At 38.6% G+C, this 20,521-nt stretch overlaps 1 protein-coding gene across 1 annotated transcript in view; it reads right to left on the minus strand.

Moving 5' to 3' along the window:
• CNTN5 (contactin 5) overlaps positions 1–19,861 on the minus strand; it is a 255,596-nt gene extending 235,735 nt beyond the window's left edge. Inside the window, exons 1-2 of the mRNA XM_063305866.1 lie at positions 19,716–19,861; positions 16,900–17,075 (exon numbers count right to left, since the gene is read on the minus strand). Of these exons, the coding sequence (XP_063161936.1) occupies positions 16,900–17,075; positions 19,716–19,861 (322 nt within the window). The remainder of the gene's footprint in view (positions 1–16,899; positions 17,076–19,715) is intronic.
• Between the last annotated feature and the right edge of the window lie 660 nt (positions 19,862–20,521).

Consider the following 20,521-nt stretch of genomic DNA (forward strand, 5'->3'; position numbering starts at 1 on the left):
ATTATCCACCTTATGCTGCACCAAACTGCCTTGCCTGTTCTACAAAATATTCTGGAAAGACAATTTTGGTCCCCCCCCCCCGTTCCTCCTCCTCCTCCTCTTCTTCCTGTTACTGTTGTTTTACCTTATTCAATTTTTTTTGGACTTTCTTTTGATATCATTTTAAGCTTACTTTAGTGTGCGGGTAGTGGAGAGTGCTCTTGTTAGCGCAGTTGTTTTTCTGCTGCACATCTTTTCATTAAAGCTACCTGTATCTCTCTATCTGAGAAGAGTACCTTCATGAAAACTTCCCTTAGTAGTTAACTGATGCATGGGAGGGAGTGTCCTAACAGCCAGGAACCACGCTGAGACAAGGAATAGGTCTCTAGTGTTTATTTACTGCTACATAACAGAGAATCCTAACAAACTGAAGAAGCGTGGGAAAACCCAGACATATAAACCCCAAAGACTAAGGCGGGCCCGATCTGTGTCTCTTTGAATGGCCACCTAATTCCTCAGTACTACACATGCGCTTTACAGCCTGGATGGGAGCCCCCTGCTCACCACCCTCACTCATGACAGGGAGGCTGTCAATAGCTGAGGAGGTATGTGTGTGTGTGCGATCCTTCAAATCAGTTTTTGACTCCTGGTAATTCCTGGACTAGTCCCTGCAGTTTTCTTGGCAAGGTTTTTCAGAAGTGGTTTGCCCTTCCCTCCTTCCCAGGGCTGAGAGAGAGGGACTGGCCCAAGTCACCCAGCTGCCTTCATGCCCAAGGCAGGACTAGAAGTCATGGCGTCTAGCCTGGTGCCTTAACCACTGCAACAAACTGGCTCTCCTGCTGAGGAGGTAAGTGTACAGCAAAAGACAAAATATTCATAGACAGTTTTTAAAATGGTAATGTCTCCATAAAGTCAGTTCCTGATGACTTCATGAACACATCCATCTATTCCTTAATTCCTTTTATATGATAGATTTATAATCCACCGTCCTTTCATAGCACTACTTCCTTCTCCAGCTTTTTCCCACAACCACAAACCTGTGAATGACTGGCCCAAAATCACTTAATAAATTTCCACGGCTAATGGTCAACTTGTATTTGAGTCTCTCCCATCCTACTTATATTGACCACCAGGAGGCAGTGTAGGCCCAGTTTCATCTTCATCAGACACACATAGCCACAGATCCTTCTGTGAGGTTCAGACCCTCTACCAAGAATTGAACTCCTGGTTCATTGTACTTTAGATAACTATATACAAGGATGCAGTAGCTTTAGGAGCTATCCAGGCCCTGGTGCTCAATGGTGTGGCAGAAAGGGATATATAGAGTCTATCTTTATAACAGTACATTCCTTTTTCTTAAGTTCTCAAGCCAGATATATCTAGATAGCTAGATAGAAGTTATGTGATGCCCTCATGTACCAGCTGAGTCCTAATTCTTGTCTAATACTTTAACTACTATACAACACTATTCCCCAATACTTGCAGTTTTCTTGGCAGTGTTATGGAAGAGACTTTCAATTTCAGCTTCCTATCCAACCTACCTCCCTGAGATCCCCTGGTAGTCTCTCGTGCTAACTAAGCTTGACCCTGCTTAGCTCATGAGTCTAGTCACAGTCAGCCAAGTTGAGCCACCCTGGTGTGTATGTCTTGGCTTCCACTATACAATAATCTCGCCAGTGATCTGAATTCCCCCTAGGTTCCCATGAATCAATTTAATCCCAAGGGAAAATGTCATCAGTTCATATTTAGAGTTCACTGCCTATGATGGCTGAACTAATAAGTCATATCATAACTTTAATTCATAACCTCTACAATTTATCTAATCCTCTTGTTTAAAGGTGCCAAAGTTGAGGGCCATCACTACATTTTAGTTAGCGACAAATTCATCGTTAAAGGGGAGTCCGGCCTTAGATAAACAATTGGACAAGTTCTTCTTCCCCTAAAGAAATTCAGATAACTTGTCCCACAAAATTATTTGCTCATGAAAAGTTTTTGTGTCCAGCCCTAATGAAAAATCCTGATCTAGCTCAGTACTTTCAATTATGGAACCATTTTCTGTATGCCTCCCTATAAATGGATTCAGGGCAACTACCTATATCTACTCCCAGTTGAAAATAATTTGGGGGTCCTCTTGGACTCATGGCTCCTGCACAGATTCATCTTGTATACCAGTTGTGCCAATTCCTGGACCAAAAGGCTGGTTGGACTACTGCAATATTCCTTACCTAGGGCTGCCCTTGAAGATCACCCAGAAGTTATAACTTGTCCAGAATGTGGTGGTAATTGCAGTTTTGGGTGGCCCTTGATTTGCCCATATCACATGCTGTGGTGCATTGGCTCCCAGTTTCTTTCCAGGGGCAATTCAAGGTGCTGGGTATCACTTTTAAAGCCCTACATGGCACAGGGCCAGGTTATTGATGGGACTGCCTCTCCCTGAGGGTATCTGCCTGCTCCACCAGGTCAAATAGGGTGGCCATGCTCCAGGTCCTTTCCTTAAATGTTGCTATCTGGTGGGGTCTAGGAAGCATGCCTTTTCTTTAGCAGCCCCTGCCCTATGGAACATCCTTCCCCTCAGATGTGGGAGCCCCTCCTCCCCTTTTAGCCTTCCAGAAATCTGTAAAGGGCTGACTTTCCCTCCAGACATTGGGATAGAATGATGTTGGAGCTTGGGGATTGTATTTGCTCAATGGATTGGAAATTGTTGGTTAAGACACCAGGTTTTTGGTTTTACCATTTCTTTGGTTTTTATTATTGTTGTGAGCTACGCAGCAAAATGCCAGACCAAGAAATGGGACTGGACAGGGAAGGTCCTAGTCCTTATAATCCTCCCTGTCCTGAATTGCTCATTAGCTGAAATAGATGTGTGATGCAGGTCTAAATGCTGAACATATTCACTGTCTAGGAAGAGATTCTTAACTATAATTGTATACCTTACAACGCATCATACAAAGATGTGCATTCTCTGTGGTTTTAGTTCTAGTGGTTTGCAACATCTATTCTTAATCTGTAAAATGCACACACACCCCAAGGTGTGAAAGTATGACTATTCTAAGCAGAAGCATGATCAAACTCTGTGTATAATACTTGTGATTTTCAAAAGTTAGTCAACCTTGCTTTGATGTTGGATTGTCATTTCAACCTGGGCTGAGCTGACAAAATGGCTGCATGTCAGTGCAAAGGAATAGATTGTGACATGAAGGGTGAGGCGTAACATTCATATTAATATTTCCTAGAGTAAAGAGGAACATGTGCTGTTACACTCATGTAGAAAGGTCAACTTTTGACAGTTTTGACACCTTCGGCAGTACAGTATCAGCTGAAAGCTCGGAGAATTCCTACAGCCTGAAGACACCCACAAGCCGTCAGTGAACCTTTAGCACATGTGATCACATATAACAGAACTTTATATTATTGATGGGTGGCTAAATCTCCTTCACAAGGACAGTTTAGATATTTAGGATGCAAAAGAAAGTCTCTTACAATAGCATATACTATTTTAATGCTTTCATGTTATCTGTGTCATAATTACAAATGGAAAGAAGATAGAAGCATGCAAATTCAACATTGCTGTTATAACAAATAGTTGAAGAGGTTGTGCTAGATTAGGGAGAAGGGAGCCAAATCAGCTGTTGATTCCAGCTGATCAGTGGTGTGGATCTACCCCTTCCTCAGATTCAAACAGCTGGAAATATGACTGGATTAGTCAGTGCTTATTTAATCCAATTTCTTGCTCATCCAGGAGCTCTTTGGGCTTTTTAAGACACATATACTCTCTTTAAAGCAAACAATGACATAAATGCCGAATCTGCATACCATTTCTTAGAATGCACCGTATCTTCAAGAGATTTGGTTCCACTTTGCCTTAAGACGCATTTACGGATGAGAATGCTGAGTGCAACCTTCACAAGAACCTCTATATTTATTGTAGTGCAAAATCTATGCACATTATGATTTCACCATATCAACTCTGCACAGAATCTAAATAAGTAGTAAAGAAGAATCTTGTAAGAGTCTTGTAAGTAAATTTTTCAGCGCTTAATCACATTTCTATTACCAACTGTATTTCAAAGGGTTGAAGCAGAAGCCTATTTTTTCCTAGTAATTATAAAATAAATCCTGAAACTTGTACAGCTTCTATTATAGTCCCTTTTCATAAAAAAATAGATTTGACCTTTCTTACAGTCTGAAGTATCCATAAGTATCCACAAACTGAAGCAATACTTTAAAAAAGATAACCATATAACTCTTGCAATGATCTCAAACCAACTCTTCCTCACCTTGAATAAAACAGGGACATCTAAAGTTCCCAAATTAAACTTGGGGTTTGGCTAACTGTTGAAAATCTGAGTTTGCAGAAAAGTAAAGCAAACTATCCAAAACTTTAGAACCAGAAACAGGAATTGCTGAATATTTTTTTATTATGCAGGTTAGAGGAAATCAAGCCATAATGACACCTGCTGGCTTTATATTGATAGGTATGCAAAACCCGGGACGCGGTGGCGCTGCGGGTTAAACCGCTGAGCTGCCGATCGGAAGGTCGGCGGTTCGAAACCGCGCGGCGGGGTGAGCTCCCGTTGTTAATCCCAGCTCCTGCTCACCTAGCAGTTCGAAAACATGCAAATGTGAGTAGATCAATAGGTACCGCTTCGGCGGGAAGGTAACGTCGTTCCGAGTCGTCATGCTGGCCACATGACCCGGAAGTGTCTATGACAACGCCGGCTCCAAGGCTTAGAAACGGAGATGAGCACCGCCCCCTAGAGTCGGACATGACTGGACTTTACGTCAAGGGAAACCTTTACCTTTACCTATGCAAAACCCGAAGATGGAATTGTGTTATCAATTATGCTTTCCCAGCCTCAAGTAGCAGATTTCCCTGGAAAATTTAACTGCCTATTTAGATTCTAAACAGACCTCTGCATTTCCACTTTGAAATGATCTATTGCTTGTTTGATCCAAAACCCCTGAAGAATTTTACACATTTGCACTTGCACTGCATAATGGTTGTGGTATATCCATATAAAGCTACATTAGATCAGATTAATTTTTATTTACAGCCAAATATAATGCATGCACCACTAAATATGAACCCTAATGTTACACTGATCGTATATTGAGCGATAACAACTACAGTATTAATGTAAAATAATGGCAATTTAACAGAATCTCATGACCATCTGCAAATAGCCATCAGCCTGTCAGTTGACAGGAAAAGAATAATTTCCTCTTCTGAATTTTCATGGAAGTTGATTAATAATGGCTTATTAAATCTTCATACCGTGTCATAAAAAGGGACAGCAAAGAAGGACATATCCAATAGATTCAATTTCCCCACTGGGTAGAGAGAAAGGCACTCTTGCAAGGGGATACTACTAAATCTTCCAGCAGTGATGGCAGCAGATCGAGTTAAAGTAAGGCTTTCCCGGAGTTGAGCATAAAATGTTAGCAAAGAAAGCAGCAGCTGAAAGAGTCTTCTGAACAAACCTGACCTGGTAGGAATAGAGCTTAAATCTTTCTGCAGATCTATTTAAAAAAAGATCTGCTGTTTCAGCTCAGATGAGGCTCTTTCTCAAAACCAACTGAAATCAGATATTGGACGCATAGGCTGCAAAATGTTAGGTCTGAATTAATACCAGTCATCCATGATGATGTGAAATTGCTTTATAAGGTTAAGGAGGCCAAGGAGCTCTGAAAGGAAGTTAAATCAAAGCCACATTTTCAAGGAACAGAGCAACCTACGTTCCTCTATGGAAATTCATCCAGATTCCAACCTTGATAAGGAATTGGGAACACATGGGGGAACTTGCATCAGGGCCCGTAAGAATTTAGATTGGACAACATCAGAAAAAAAACAAATTATGATTAATTTCCCAGGCACTGAAGATGTTGCCTAGTCTGGCATTGAAATGTCTGCAAGAAAACAACAAGGCTCACAGAGCACTAAGGACTCTACAACCAAATTATGGTCATTGTAGATCTGGGTGCTACAAGCCAAATAGCTCATCACCTTTATTCTATCAATATTTATTGCAACCATGGGAAGTACCATTAAGGTCTGCATAACTCAAAACAGTATTTGCAATACTATCAGCCCAGGTAGGGACAGCTCTTAATTGTTCTTTCCAAATGGTTGAAGCATGAACAGAGATACCCCAGTATCTAAATGCCTTAGATTAATTAATGCAGGTACCATCAATTTTCCAGGAGTGGTGGCAGATGTCAGGGTTTTTGTTGTTGTCATTGTGATTATGGATTAGTATTTCCTCTATATAGTACAGAGTTGTGCCCATGGATCCTGTTTTAAACATATTCTAGCTTTATTATCTACATACAAAAGGACCTAAGCAGGTCTATAGGCCAGCATAAGGGAATGTAATTCCGGTTTTGGCCAATCTTGCACAAGTAAGCAGTAAGCAGGTCTGTATGTTTCTGGAACTGATGATGTAAGCACAAAGCCCAAACTAATATACAGCAACAGAACTAGGAATGCTAATTGCCCTCCCTTTAAAATATGCTAGAGTTTTGCTTGGATGAACAAATAATTTACAAATTCAATGGAAAATTGTGTTCTCCAGTCATCAGAAACCTGTCAGCTTTTTAAGAAATTGATTGCACTTTTTAGAAGGTGGTTGGCAGCAGTCAACTAAATTAATGGAGATGACTTATTTTTATCGTTGAAGATTTCTAAATTAGGGTTTCATAATTATGGTTAAATAGGGTAAACTAAGAATATCTCACACAGGATTCACTTCTGGAATCAGTGTGGACAGCATTCAGCCTGAAGAGCCTTTGAATCTGGCTCTTGCAATGAAGTAGGAGTTTTGAATAGTAGCTACTAAATATTAAACTTCTGGCACTACTTTACACATCTGTCAAAGAATAAGGTATAGGAGAAAGAAATGTGGAGCAAAGGTTAGCAAAGGTAAAAACAGTGTCTTTTAGAAAACTTTACAACTTTTACAATCTTCACATCAAACTTGGAACTTGGAAGATAAGCTTCCAAGTCATACCAAAAGTCCTCAAACACACAGTACGAAATAAAATGAAATAATTGTCCCTGGATTTAAGACTCCTAAGTTTACGAATTGAGAAAAAAGATTAAAAGGGAGTATAATTTGCCCTTCCTTATCTAATTCATGGATCGGGACATGGTTATCTTTCAGACTGTACACTTTCTGAATGTTAAAATATTCAACATCAAAGTTCCTTCTACTCATTCCAGCTACACAACATAGCTCTGTAACACAGCAATCTTTTTTTTTTTTCCTGACTTGTGGAGCAAAGAAACCAGCAATGCAAGAAGTTGCTTCATAGAGAGCCAGATTATTGAATGGTGTATTTTAGTATTCTAACTGACAACAGCTTTCCATCATTTCAGATTTTTCTAACCCAACTGGGAGAATACAGGAATTGAACCTAGCACTTTATGCACACGAAACATGGCTCTGTTGTTCTTCTGAAACCTTAGTTACCTGATGACCTCTGATCTGTGAAAAACCTTTACATATTTAATGATTTGATATGCTATATTTAATTTAAAAAATAGTGTAATTCAAATGTTAGACCAGGACTGGAAAGATCCAAGTCAAATCTTAGCATAGAAACTTACTGAAAATGCCATCTCTCAGTTGTATGTTTTCATAGAAAAGGCCTCAGAAATAATTTCAAGAACAGCTTTAACATTTCTCGAACAACTAGTATTAATTTGTCAGCAACAAATAGTAAATATCTGCAAATATTTTTTCCTCCCACAAGATTAATACTGGAATATTTGAAAGCAACTCTGTCCCTATACAGAATAAAACTGTTTGTCTGTGATGTCGTTGTAAGAAATAGCTGAGCAGTCTCAATGGCAGTGTGGTATATGAGATACAATCCTTAGATGTGACTTACTGGACTGCTATATTCATCTTGTTTATTAGGATTTCTCAAATAGCTAAGTCTTTTCTATTACTTCTTGCTTAGGAGCTATCAGTCATAATTAGGAACTGGAAGCAACATCTGCTAAGTGGGTAAGACATCTTTAGCTCAGTGTCTTAGTGTTAATGGGCTTAGACCAAAGCCATCATTTCAATATTTCTTCCATTTTTTATATTTGCATTTGCTAACTCACACACTATCTTTTCATTTTAATTTATGTTTAATTTATGATCGTACTCATTTGCCACAGAGGTTGTACATTTTCATTATCAAAGCAAGTAAAAGAGTAATATTAATGGCAATCCTATTTAAATGCCTGCTGCTTTTTAAAAAGCATGTGTAATATATAAAAGTCACTAATTAAATGGAATAGACTGTTAAGCACTTGGTATTTCTGTGTTGTCACAGACCACTGATCTCAAAATAAGTTACCATCGCAATTAAATCTAAGAATTCTTGCAACATGCAGAAAGCTCAGATGACTAACACAAAAAAAATATTGTGCATACCTTCCTACTTACTGATCTGTAAATAGAATATTTTCTCAATTGAGACAACAAGATGAACTGCTTGCAGATTAATGGCAATTGTTTCAGTTATTCAGCCATACAAAGATATCTAGTGTGATATTGTCTCACAGTACTAAGTAACAAAATGCAATAAAATAAAATTATATGCTGAACTAAAATATATACTGAAGTATAATGAGTTATACTGTCATTTTCAAGTTGATCTTACACAATTCCAGTCTGGTCTGATTATGGGTTTGATGGCTGAGACATGTCAGAAACTCCTCAAACACCTCTACTTGTCTTGGGAGGAAGAGTGGAATAAAAATGATGATTGGTAAAATATAAATATAATAAAGATTTAGGATACAATATCATGGCCAAGGGCTATAGGAGTATTCAATCACCCTTTTCTGAGGTTAGATAATCTAAGCCTAGAAAAGAAGGGAATACAAGGTGATAACTTCCCTCCTACATCCTTGTCAGCCTCTGAGGTTGTTCATTCCACATAAGAGGAAAATCGCAAATTCCCTCCAAAGGTTCTGTGACAGAATTTAGATGGGATAGGATACTGAAGGATGAGGATCCCCGAGGCCCTAAGTCATGTCAAGCTTCTGTCATGCTCTCAATAAGCTGAGGTACATAAAGGGATCAACACTTCTTGTGTTGTAATGACATTCTGAGGGGAGGCAGGCAGGCAGGCAGGCAGGCTAATATGCCACATCTGAAGGGCCATAGTATGCCTCCACTCTCTGAAGTATTTTTGAGAATGAGTAATTTTTAAATTCTAAAACAAATGATAGTGGATGTATATATGCATAGGTGAATATCTATGTACATTTACAACTAGTTAGATTCAAACAGATGCATTTTTTTGTTGTTGTTATCTGTTTCAGAGATATTTTTTTCCTGGAGTAGAGGAAGAAGAAGTCATACTGAGGTAGGACCCGGTATTCATAAATTCTGTTCGTCTTCATCATGAATTTAATCTCATATGGTTTATAGATACTTAGTTTGTCTGAAAATGTGGATCCTTGTTGACCTCTTGCTACAGGAGGGAGTCTGAGAAGGCTGCAATTTTCCCTTGGGGTTCTCTGATAGCTGTACTGAGAATGAGGCTTCACTGCAATTTTCGTAATCTTAGTGATTCACAGCTGCTAGCTCATTTTATTAAAGACAAGCTGTTTGGAAAACAAGATAATTGACCGATGTCTGAAGTTAGGATTCAATTCTTCCATTCCCCCATTCTTTCAGTCTAAGGAAATACATTATTTATTATATTTACTCAGATGTAAGCCATAAGGATTGAGGAACAGTCTTTTCCCAAGACACACCACCTTTATATATAATTAATCCATCCCTTTTATTTCCATCTTGAGCTGAGAATATTAAAGAAAAACAGTTTAAATGGATATTTAAATATTATTCATTTAATTTTTTTATGTACACCTACAGCATGAGATAATTAACAGGCCCATCAAGTCTGGCATCCCAGATTCTTATAGGAATGTGTATGAAGGTGACAACAGATGATGATGATGATGATGATTTATTAAATAATGTCTCTATTCTTGCCCCTGAGCAACTGGTGTTCGATGGCCTACTGCCACTAAACCAGAGATTGATAACTTTTCTCAAGTGCCAGGTACCTTCCTTCTACTACTATGACCAAGTACCTGACAAAATGTCATGCAGAAGAAAACCTTCTGTTCTCTACCACTCAGCATTTCTCCACCCAGGGTCCTTCAGGTGTGTTAGGCATCATCTCCCATAATTCTCAGTCAGCATAGTGAATGAACATGCTACCTGGGGATTTATGGAAGTTAATGTGCTAGATGAAATAGCACATTAACAGACTGCCCCTTTCAATCCCCACCCACAAATTCTTTTTCTAAAAATATCTAGCAGGCCCAAAACAAAATCTAGATGAATTATTTGAATATACAATGTAGTCTGGGGAAAGTTACTCAGCTTTCTGGATTAAAAGAAAAACCTTGCCATAACTAAGGATGGGTGAGAATTCTGTTTATTATTTTAAAGTAAGGACTTAACCTAAATTTGCAAGTTTCTTTAGAAGTGAGATGGGGAGAACTTGAGAGATAGAGATGCATCCTTTTGAATGAAGGGCTTTGTGTGTGTGGCTCTTAGAGGTCTATGGATGAATCCCTGAATATCCAGCTATTTTTTTGTCTTGCTTAGTTAAGATTTCCAAGGCTTTTCTTCTTTTGGGATAGACACTCCATCTATCTTAATAGGAAAAAAGCAAACAGGCAGGGACAACTGATTGTCCTCTACTCTGGAAAAGCCTGAACAACTGAATTTGACTGAAATCAGTGACTGAGAATTCTGTTTGGTTTATTTCTGATTGCAGCTTACCAAAATGTACACTTTTCTTAATAGACAACATTGGCAAGATGACACCCCCTCAAAAGGCATCTACACTCTGTAAATCAAAACAAATTGGTAAATGAGAATTACTCCGCCCAATCTTGTAACATCTCAAGGTGAGATTGCCAAGATTGAAATATGGCATCCAGACATTTATTCAACAAATAAATAAATAAATAAACAAGCAAGCCAGAAAATATGCAGGGTGGAAAGGATTTGAGATTTGGAGAAAAACTGTATGGGGAGGGGGGATAGGGGCTCAGAGAAGAAGAAAACCCTTAACAGAGTCCCCCCTTTGTGGGAAGATGGGTGGTGGCAAAATTAAACAAACAAACAAACAAATAAAATGAATTAGCAGGGGAAAAAAACAGAAAATAGTAAACACAAGGCTATAATTAACTATCAAAACTATGTAAATGCAATAACATAAAAGTGACATGACCTATGTACCACTGATTTTCATAATTTTATGGTGCCTAGTAATGTTAAGTTTACAAGTTCTTGTTTTACTCCAAAATATTGGGTAGAGTTGTAGCTATGTGTAGCAATGTGCTTCTCTTTTAAACCCCTGCCCCCCAAAAAAATCTATCTGGTCAATCAATTCTACTGTTGGAACCATTGAACCTCCTCTAATATATTGCTGAGATTTATAAAGCTGTTTTTTTTAAATGATTTCTTTAAAATACCTTGAATGGCATTTTTAGAAAGAAAGGTCCCTAAGAAAAAGACATCCAATCAACATTCACCTGTGACCTCTTTCTGCAAGTCACAGGAGAAGGTTAAAAGAAAAAAAAAAAGAAAAGGCAACTGACTCCATAAATGTATTCCTCTAATGGATCTAATTATTATATCTAATAATTCTCCATTAGCAGAGTTTTCTACCTGGCCACATACACTGTTCTGCACATACTGTACAATCTTTTACTGAGAAAAAAAGAAAAAAAATGGAATTAATGTTTGGATTCTCCATGTGAGTTTTAATTATTATAACGGTGCCATGTACAATCAATGGTTCTACATGTTGGTTAGAAAGCTCTTTATTCCTATCCATGACACATCATAAAGTGGGTATGGAGGGGGGGGGAATTAAAGAGAGATAAAAAAAAAAGTTTATCTGTGTCCTCTATCATGCTGGTTCAGAAGAGAGGGGGATTGTGTGTAATTGAAGACAGAAAGTATTCACCAGGAGAGAAAAAGTCCAAGGTGGGGAAATATGATACTGTGGCATGATACTGAGAATCCAGAAGGAGCAGGCAAAAGAATAATTAGAAGAAGGCAAGAACTGAAGAGCATGAGCCAGAACTGCTGGGTCAAAGGTTCAGCTGACTGATCCTGATTGGACTATTACAGATGTTGTTTCTAACCATGTGATTGTTTTCCAGTGCAGATTCTTAGCCCAGTCACTGCTCCTTAGCCCCTTTGCCAAATTCCAGCTCTTGAGGATTCTCTTATACCTAGTGGGTCCAGTGCTTCTTATTTTGTACCTAGTGGGACCAGATTCATTCATTCATTCATTCATTCATTCATTCATTCATTCATTCATTCATTCATTCAATTTATATAACTCCTTTTTTATGTTTTATAACCCAGGGTGGCTTACAAACAGTAATAAAACAATAAAAAGCATGAATAATGACACTTTTGGGTGTTCTAGTCTCTAGTCCTCACAAGATTATGTTCTCAGGGCCTTGCAGGGTAAGATATTAGCTCAGGGTCAGAAACCAGAGGTGTCTGGAAAGTGGATCCTCTGGAAATTCCATGCTAGAATCCCTAGGCAAGGGAGGAGTCATGGAGCCAGTGATCCAACATTCTGATGCTTCCAGTTCCTACAAAGAAAAGTCATCTGTAGTAACCATTATCATGTGCTGGGTGTAGTGTTTTCCATGAATACATTGCATGCTACACCTATTCTGACTGTGCTTCCGAGATTCATGGTCCCAGTTCAGGGTGGGAAACTGCCTGTAGCAGACATAAATCCAGATGCAGAGATATAACCAACAAAGGGTCCCAGTGAAACTGATGGATGCATCTGTTGATGAAAAATGGGTCCCTATCTATGGAACCAGGAGTCACAACACCTACTAGCAGAGCTGGACTGGGTCCAATGCATTTAGTAATTATCATGAACCATCAAAGACAATGGAGCTCATTACAGGCAGTTTGCAGGTGATGCCAAGGACGCCAACAAACTGTCAGTAGTATTCATGATGAAACATGCAGCATATAGGCTGTCTCCCAGTACCTATTGATTTATTTGTCTGTGTCACTGAGGACTTCTTATCCTGCCTGTCAGTGAACAGTTATTATGCTGCAACCACTGGCAAAGGGAGATATGAGTTATAGCTAATCGGTACTTGTCTTTCTGTATCCTAAATGGAAAATAGATTTAAGAAGCCAGAAACAATCAACAGAATAAACTTGGGAGAAGAAAGTGAAATTGAGAAATCTGCTGGAGAGATTTGGAGGGCAGCATCTAAATCATACAGTCATGTCAAGACCTCAAACAACAAAATAATCTATGAACAGAGGACATTTTATTTCATTATGGGAGGAGAGTCATCAGCAGAGGATGTAAATTAACAAAGCAACTCAGATTGGTTATCAGTCCTGTTCATTGTCAGAAATGAATGTTTTCACTGGGTGTTAGATACACCTAATGAATTGCAAATAAAGCTACTCTTCTTTAGTGCATTAGGAAAAATAAGACTAATCTGTTATTTTCCATTTTTCCACTGACCTGCCCAAAAGCGGATACGCACACTGTTTTATCAGCACAATTTTTACAATTCCTGATTGAATTCCATGCATGGCTATGCCATATTTTTTTTCAGGCCTCACTTTAATTGCACTTCATTCCTCTTTCAAAAGGCACAGACATCTCAGTATTGACTTCTGGCTTAAGTGAATTATGCTCATGCCCTCGGCAAAAAGCGTTGACCTAAGCAGTTGTAGATCTGAATCATTCTGGTGTAATTGACTTGATTGCTCAAGAGCTATCTCATCAAGGTGCCTCTTGCATCTCATGGGCATGTAATTATGGATATTCGCAAGAGCCTGACAAAGAATAGAAGCTGATAAGCCTTGACAGATACATGCCACTGGTACAGTTATCGCTATATATTGATAATTTAGCATTGATCCATCTTTAGTTTCTTAAAACATTCTGTTGCCATCATATTTTGCCTAAAACTTGACCAAGTCTTAACCATTTCAGGCATCCTTCCTTTATCCTTCTGTTCATTTTGATCACCTGCTGATGCTTCCATTCATTTGAGGGCCCACTGAACATAAGTGGAAGCCCACTTTGGAGCCAAGGAAAAGTGGAGAAAAGAGCATTCTGCATGTTACAGCAGCAAACATATTAGCATCTGTCTAATACCTTTAATATTTTAAAACTGCAGAGTCCATGTCCTGAGCATTTTGGACAATTCCTTACCCTCTGCTATTAATGTCACTTAAGTGGTGTCAGGTTCTTGAAGAATATGAGGTATTGTGCAGAGGGCTGAGAAAGCCCGAATCATTCAAAGCCTATGCCCCTCCTGCAGGGCTGTTGCCCAATTCCTCCATGCCTTTTTCCACTTTGGAAAACTGGCCTTTGTTGGTGAGTTCTTGTTGTTGGCATCCTAGGAACTATGGATTTCAACCTCCATCTCAGAAATATGTATATATATTTCAGATTACCACCCGAATAATCCAAATCTATTGGAAAGCATCACACTGTGTATTTAGATATACCCTATCAATTCCATTGTGTTGCAATATTGAGACTTTAAGCTGGGAACAGCATGGGATTCCAGAAAAGTCATTTTCTGTCTGATACAAATTTGCAGGAATTAAACTTTTGATCGATGGCTTGCAGATTTCAGGTTCTACACTCAGCAGGATGTGAGAGAAGCCAGAGATGTCACATTATCAATTCAAATACCTTGTCAGCATGGCAATAAGCTCAAACTGCTACATCTTGAGAGAATATTTCTTATTGTGGGCAACTTTAGAGATGTGATGAACTTGTTCCACATGCCTTCTGGTTTGAGAGGAGAAAGGCAAATGAATAAAGTAATTGTAAGGTATTAACTTCTCTGGAGAAGGCTTTAATTCTGGGAAAGGTGGAAGGAAACAGAAAAGGACAACTAGCAGCAGGGTGCATAGACTCAGTTACAGCAGTGATGATTGCACCATTGGAAGACCAAGGTTAGGGACAGATCATCATGGAGAAAATCAATTTTTGTGGTTGCTAAGAGTCAACAATGACTTGATGGTGCATAATCAATCAATCAAGGTATTAACTGAGGCAGAAAAGTCAAATAAAACCCATTGTTTTATCATACATACATACATGTAATACTCCACCAGGAATGTTGGGCTTATTTTCAGTCATCCAGATTAAGAGGGGATCATTTGTAATTGAATCTGCTTGCTAAATTATTAGCAAGAAAGGTCATTGTCTGTATCCTAATAGTGCCAAGGCCTTGATGCAAAAGACTATTTTCTCAGTCACATACTTGGTTATAAATTTTCTTGTTCTCTACAAGCAAGAGGAGGATCAAAAGGAATCTGGTACCATCTTTTCACACTAACAATTTTTATTAAAAGGCATAAGGTTTTGTGAACTACAGCTTGCTTCATCAGCTGCATGTGGTGGCTAAACTGACGTAGGATTTAAATTGGGATGAGGTGGATGGGGTGGGGAGAAAGTGTGATTATGCAAATGCAGTTATAGATGAGGCAGATGGACTGATGAGGTATCTCATCAATTAGCAATTCTAATCTGTTAAAAACCCATGTCGTTTGTTAGGGCCTGCTGACATAGCTTAAAACCTAAGTCCCAATTACACTGAACTGTCCCACCCTGTCTGGCAGGAAGGGCATGATGCAGATCCCGTGGCTTAAAGAATTCTGACTGGCGGGATTGAGGAGGAGAGTCTTTCTTGCCATTGCCCTCGCCCTGTGGAACATCTTGCCCCCTGAGTGAGGTTGGCCCCCATGCTTCTGGCCTTCTGGAAGAGTGTTAAGACCTGGCTCTGACAACTAGCCTGGGGATCCAATAGTGGTAGGCAGCCCTGGGGTGGTTGTTGGCTTAAGATGCTCCCTCTGCCTTTTAGTTTTCCTCTTTTATATTCTATTTTTGTACTTTTTCTATTTTTATAATGATTTTATGATTTTTATTTGTGAGCTGCCCAGAGTCACTTTTATAGTGAGATGGGTGGTGTATAAATTTAATAATAAATAAAATAAATAAAACAGTGCTTCCCAAACCTTTTCCTTCATTACCGAAAACTGCTTATCAGAAAGTCCTTTTTACTCAATGTAGGTAAAACACTTTAGGTCAAATCAATGGGTTTGTGTGTCATTCCCACAAGAAAATTCTACTCAAGTTTTGGTAATTTACCCAGGTTTGGGAAGCACTGGCCTAAAACATTTTGACTTATGTCAGTTTGTCAGTTTCTTGCTCTATAATGCTGGTGTACTGTAGTTTCTTTGTTCAAAAACAGCAACCCTGGGGTCTGTAATCCTGGGAGGTAGAAATAACTGGGAGGCTATTTCTTTGCCCTTGTTTTCAGTCCTGATGTCAACCTTGTGTCATTAACTCTTTTGCGCAGTCTGGCCTGTTTGCCCCGTGTTGCTTGAACTCCTCTTTTCAGCAGGTCCGATGAATAGTTCAAAAAGTATTTTGCGTTTTACGTTGTACATTCACAATCCCTTTGGTAGAACATAATTGGTTTTCATTTATTCCCCCCAAAAGAGGAAAACTAACAAACAAAAAACAGTTAAATTCTTGTGGGCAGATCTAGGGGTGTTGTACTTCATTAATTAGGAGGAAGCTAAGGGATATATATGTGTGTGTCTCATTGTTTTCATCAGTCCATAGTCTCTCTAGCTTTTGACACTTCAACTGAGTTCAGGAGAAGACATCAGGAGGTCAGTTAAATCCCAGAAAGACATCATTCACTTCTTGGGCTTTTTCAGATCAGGACATTTGGGCAGACCAATGGAGAGATGTTTAACATGCAAAACAAACTGTCCATTTCTCCATGATGCAATTAGACATTTCCTCATTATCTCTATCCAAATGATAATAAAGTAGGATAACATAATTGTTACTTACATGCAAATTGAAGTGTTGCTTCCCTGCTCAAAATGCTACCAAAGACATTAGTACTAAAACACTGATACTGCCCAGCATCTTTTATTTCATTGGGATTGTTGATAATAAGGCTTCCTTCAATCACACTGTAGCGGTAATCAGTTTCTAAGTCTATCTCTGTTCCATTCCGGAGCCACCTTGGAAGGAAAGCAAAATAAATAGTTCAATAATCATCAACTTCAAGAGGACATAGACAACCAAAAGTAAATTTTGATGAAACTGATAGGATCACTTTTGTTTGGCCCTCAGTTTAGAAATTTGCATAACATTCACCTGCAAAATATTCAGATGCATAGGTATTTTCTAGGATGCATTTTTTGAAAACATTTTGTATTTTTATTTCCCATATACACATTTTCCAGCATATTTTCTCCTGATGTACCCAACTGTGTCCATATTTCTGAGCTGCGAAAGAAATTTAATAACCTGTCTCTAGTGCCATAATTATGTACCATAATTATAATTAGTCCTGCCTCTTGCAACTCCATTTGTTTATTTATTTATCTGGCAATCCTATTTACCAACTGGGATTGCTTCGCATTCTTTCATTAAAGTTAATGCAGCTCTTAAAGCAGTGGTGCCTATTTTTCTATTTATTTATTATGTTTATATGCCCACTTGACATACAACTTTTGTGATGTTGCCTGAAAAATGGCAGGCTACTTAAGTGAATAGAAGGAACATGCTGTGGTTGCAGTCATGTAAGGCCTGAAGGACTTCTTCCAAATCATTTCTGAAGTTTGCACAGTCCTAGAAATCGGCATCTTAAGTCTTGCACAAGTTTTCGCCACCTATTTTATCTCTTTAAAATATTGGCCCTATATTGGATCTTGGCACTGCCTGTTTTTGGAGTACAGCCCTCACTATACCATGCCAAGTTTGGTACAGACTTGAGATTACAGAAATTGTGCCAAACAAAGAATGTTAATTGGTAAAATTGTTGAGAATGTTCAAGGGATAATCTAGGAATAAACTAGGAAGATAAATGGCATCTACCAGCTGTTTTTTAAACACCCACATATTGATCACATTTTGTATACAATGTTTTTAACATATGGTGCATGTTCAATAGCCTAAAAATGTAAATTATATTCTGAAAAGTGATATTCATAAAATTCTACATAGAAGACCAAATCAATAAACATTTAGGCCAAGCCAGTGACATAGTGGAAATCTTGACCAGGTGTCTGAAGGTTGCAGTAACTGATGAAAAAAACAAGTTGAAATTGTACCCCACAAGCCTGCATTGTTGGAATGTCCAGAAATGACCTGGTGCTTTTTCTGCTCCAGGGGTGACCATAGATGGGATAGCAATTGCCCTAAAGGAGCAGGACTGCACCCTAGGGATGTACCTGGCCTCATGCCTACTTTGAGATAGCCCGGTAGTCTGTGGCAAATGGGGGCTTTGACCAGCTCTAGCTGGTACACCAATTAAGCCCTTCTCCGATAAAGAGGTCCTAGCAATTGTAACCTGCAGATCTATCATGTCTTGTGCAAATGATTGCAATGTGCTTTACACAGAACTGCAGTTAAAGACTACCTGGAAGCTACAGTTAATACAAAATACAACAGTCCGCTTGCTGGTGGGTGAGGAATGTTTCTCGGACATCAAAACAATGCTGTACATTATTACAGTATTACTTTTACCTATAGGCTCCTGGGTGCAATAGAAAATGCTGGTTAAAGTCCTATATGGCTGGACACCAAGATGCCTGCAGGTCCATCTATGTTAGGGAGAACTGCCAGTCCAGTATGTACATTATATTTACGAATGCTGACAGTTCCCCTGCTGTGTCAGATTGAGGGGACAGTTAGAAATAAGTTCCTTTTAGTTACCTCTGTAATAATTTTCTCGCAGAGATTTGTATCACTTCCCCTCTCCCAATATTTAGGAAGTCCATGAAAACAGACCTGTTCAGAAGAGCTTCTAATGATTAAAATCATAATTGGGGAAATTTTAATAATATAATCTTAATTTGCTACATTGTTTTTTTGAATGTCTTTATTGTGTTACTGTCTCTTGCAAACCGCCATGAGTCCTAAGGCAATATAGAAACAAAACAAATCAACAAATAAATGTCAAAACTTGAACAGCAGAACTATCTATGTATTGAAGATACCTCAAATTATTTATCTGAGATATATAGTGCTCCAGGCCTAAAGAAACATTCCTTCTTCCTCAAGAAATAATGAAGGTGAATTTCATATTTTTAACCTGCAGTTAAAAGATACATAATGAATTTTACATATATGGTTCTTAGGTCAAGACCATGTATCAAACAGATAAACTGTTCTCTGTTTTTGTAAAAATCTCTTTAGCAGCCTTGGGTCTTCATAACCAAACTGGACATAATAAATAGTGAAACCAGGGAGAATGGACCCATTAAGCATGTTAGGTTTGGAAGAAAAATTAGTTGATGTTGCAGTTGAATAAGAACTGATCTAATTCTCATAGTTTGAACCAATATTCAGACTGGAGTAACATTCTTAAAAATGCAGACAACAATGAGCACCATAGGGGAGATTTTCCACCAAAAAATTGTATTCTTAGGGAAACAGTGCTTTGTTCAAGCATGTATATATTAAGGATTGCTTCAGTTTGCCAAATGCATATGTTTAGGAAAAAAAACATGCACATAAATGAATAGTTTTAAAGAAGTTTTTAAACTGAGTCTTTTAAAATAATACCTGGGATGGATTTTCGCTAGAAAAACAGGATACACTGACTTGGAATCAAAACAGAGAGCTAAACTCCATCACTAAAAAACATTATATACCTGTAGGTTGGGGCAGGATTTCCTCTGGCTTGACAACTGAGGGACACTTTCTTCTCATCTGAATCCATGGGGAAAATCACATGTTCAGGTTCTTGTACAAACACCGGCCCATAATCGACACCCTCTATGAAGACAGAAAGGAACATTTCCTTCAGTGGTCACAGTGAAAGCTCTTGCTCAGAGTTTTGAGCTATGTGAGTCTTGTTCAGTAAAAATTCTTGAAATTTCTGTGATCTAGTTCAGAAACACTCATCCTTTTCCCAAATCATCAAAAGACAGCTTGTATAGAGCATTATAATTAGAAAACATATATCTAGAGTTGACAAGTACCCAGAAAGACCTCTGGGCCAAGATTTATCAGTATGCTACCCATAGATATCAACATGTAGTATGGTTCTAGTAGAACCACACACATACAAATGCATACACTTAGTAGCCCCACAATTTGAGTCATTGCCTTAATAGGGGAGTTTGCAGCAATCTAATTCGAGATGGTGCCTCAACTCAGAACATTGAGTCATTCAACCTTGATGCCTCAGACTGAAGTGGAAAAGCAGGCCAACCAGTTCTGAATAGTCACTTCAACATGATTGAAAGGCACATGAACAGAGGCCATATTTAGCATCCAGACTGACATTCAGTAGCTAATCCTATCCAGCATTTGAAACAAGAGTGCCTCTTTGATTGGCTTCAAAGCACTGTTTCCAACAAAACATCATGGAATTGAATTTCATCATTTCAAAGCTCAGTGTGGAAAATCTACAGGAGCCATTTCAGAGATTACCAGTCCTCCCCACCCCTTGCCC

Source organism: Candoia aspera, chromosome 5 (genome assembly GCF_035149785.1).
Source record: "Candoia aspera isolate rCanAsp1 chromosome 5, rCanAsp1.hap2, whole genome shotgun sequence".
Classification (NCBI taxonomy): Eukaryota; Metazoa; Chordata; class Lepidosauria; order Squamata; family Boidae; genus Candoia; species Candoia aspera.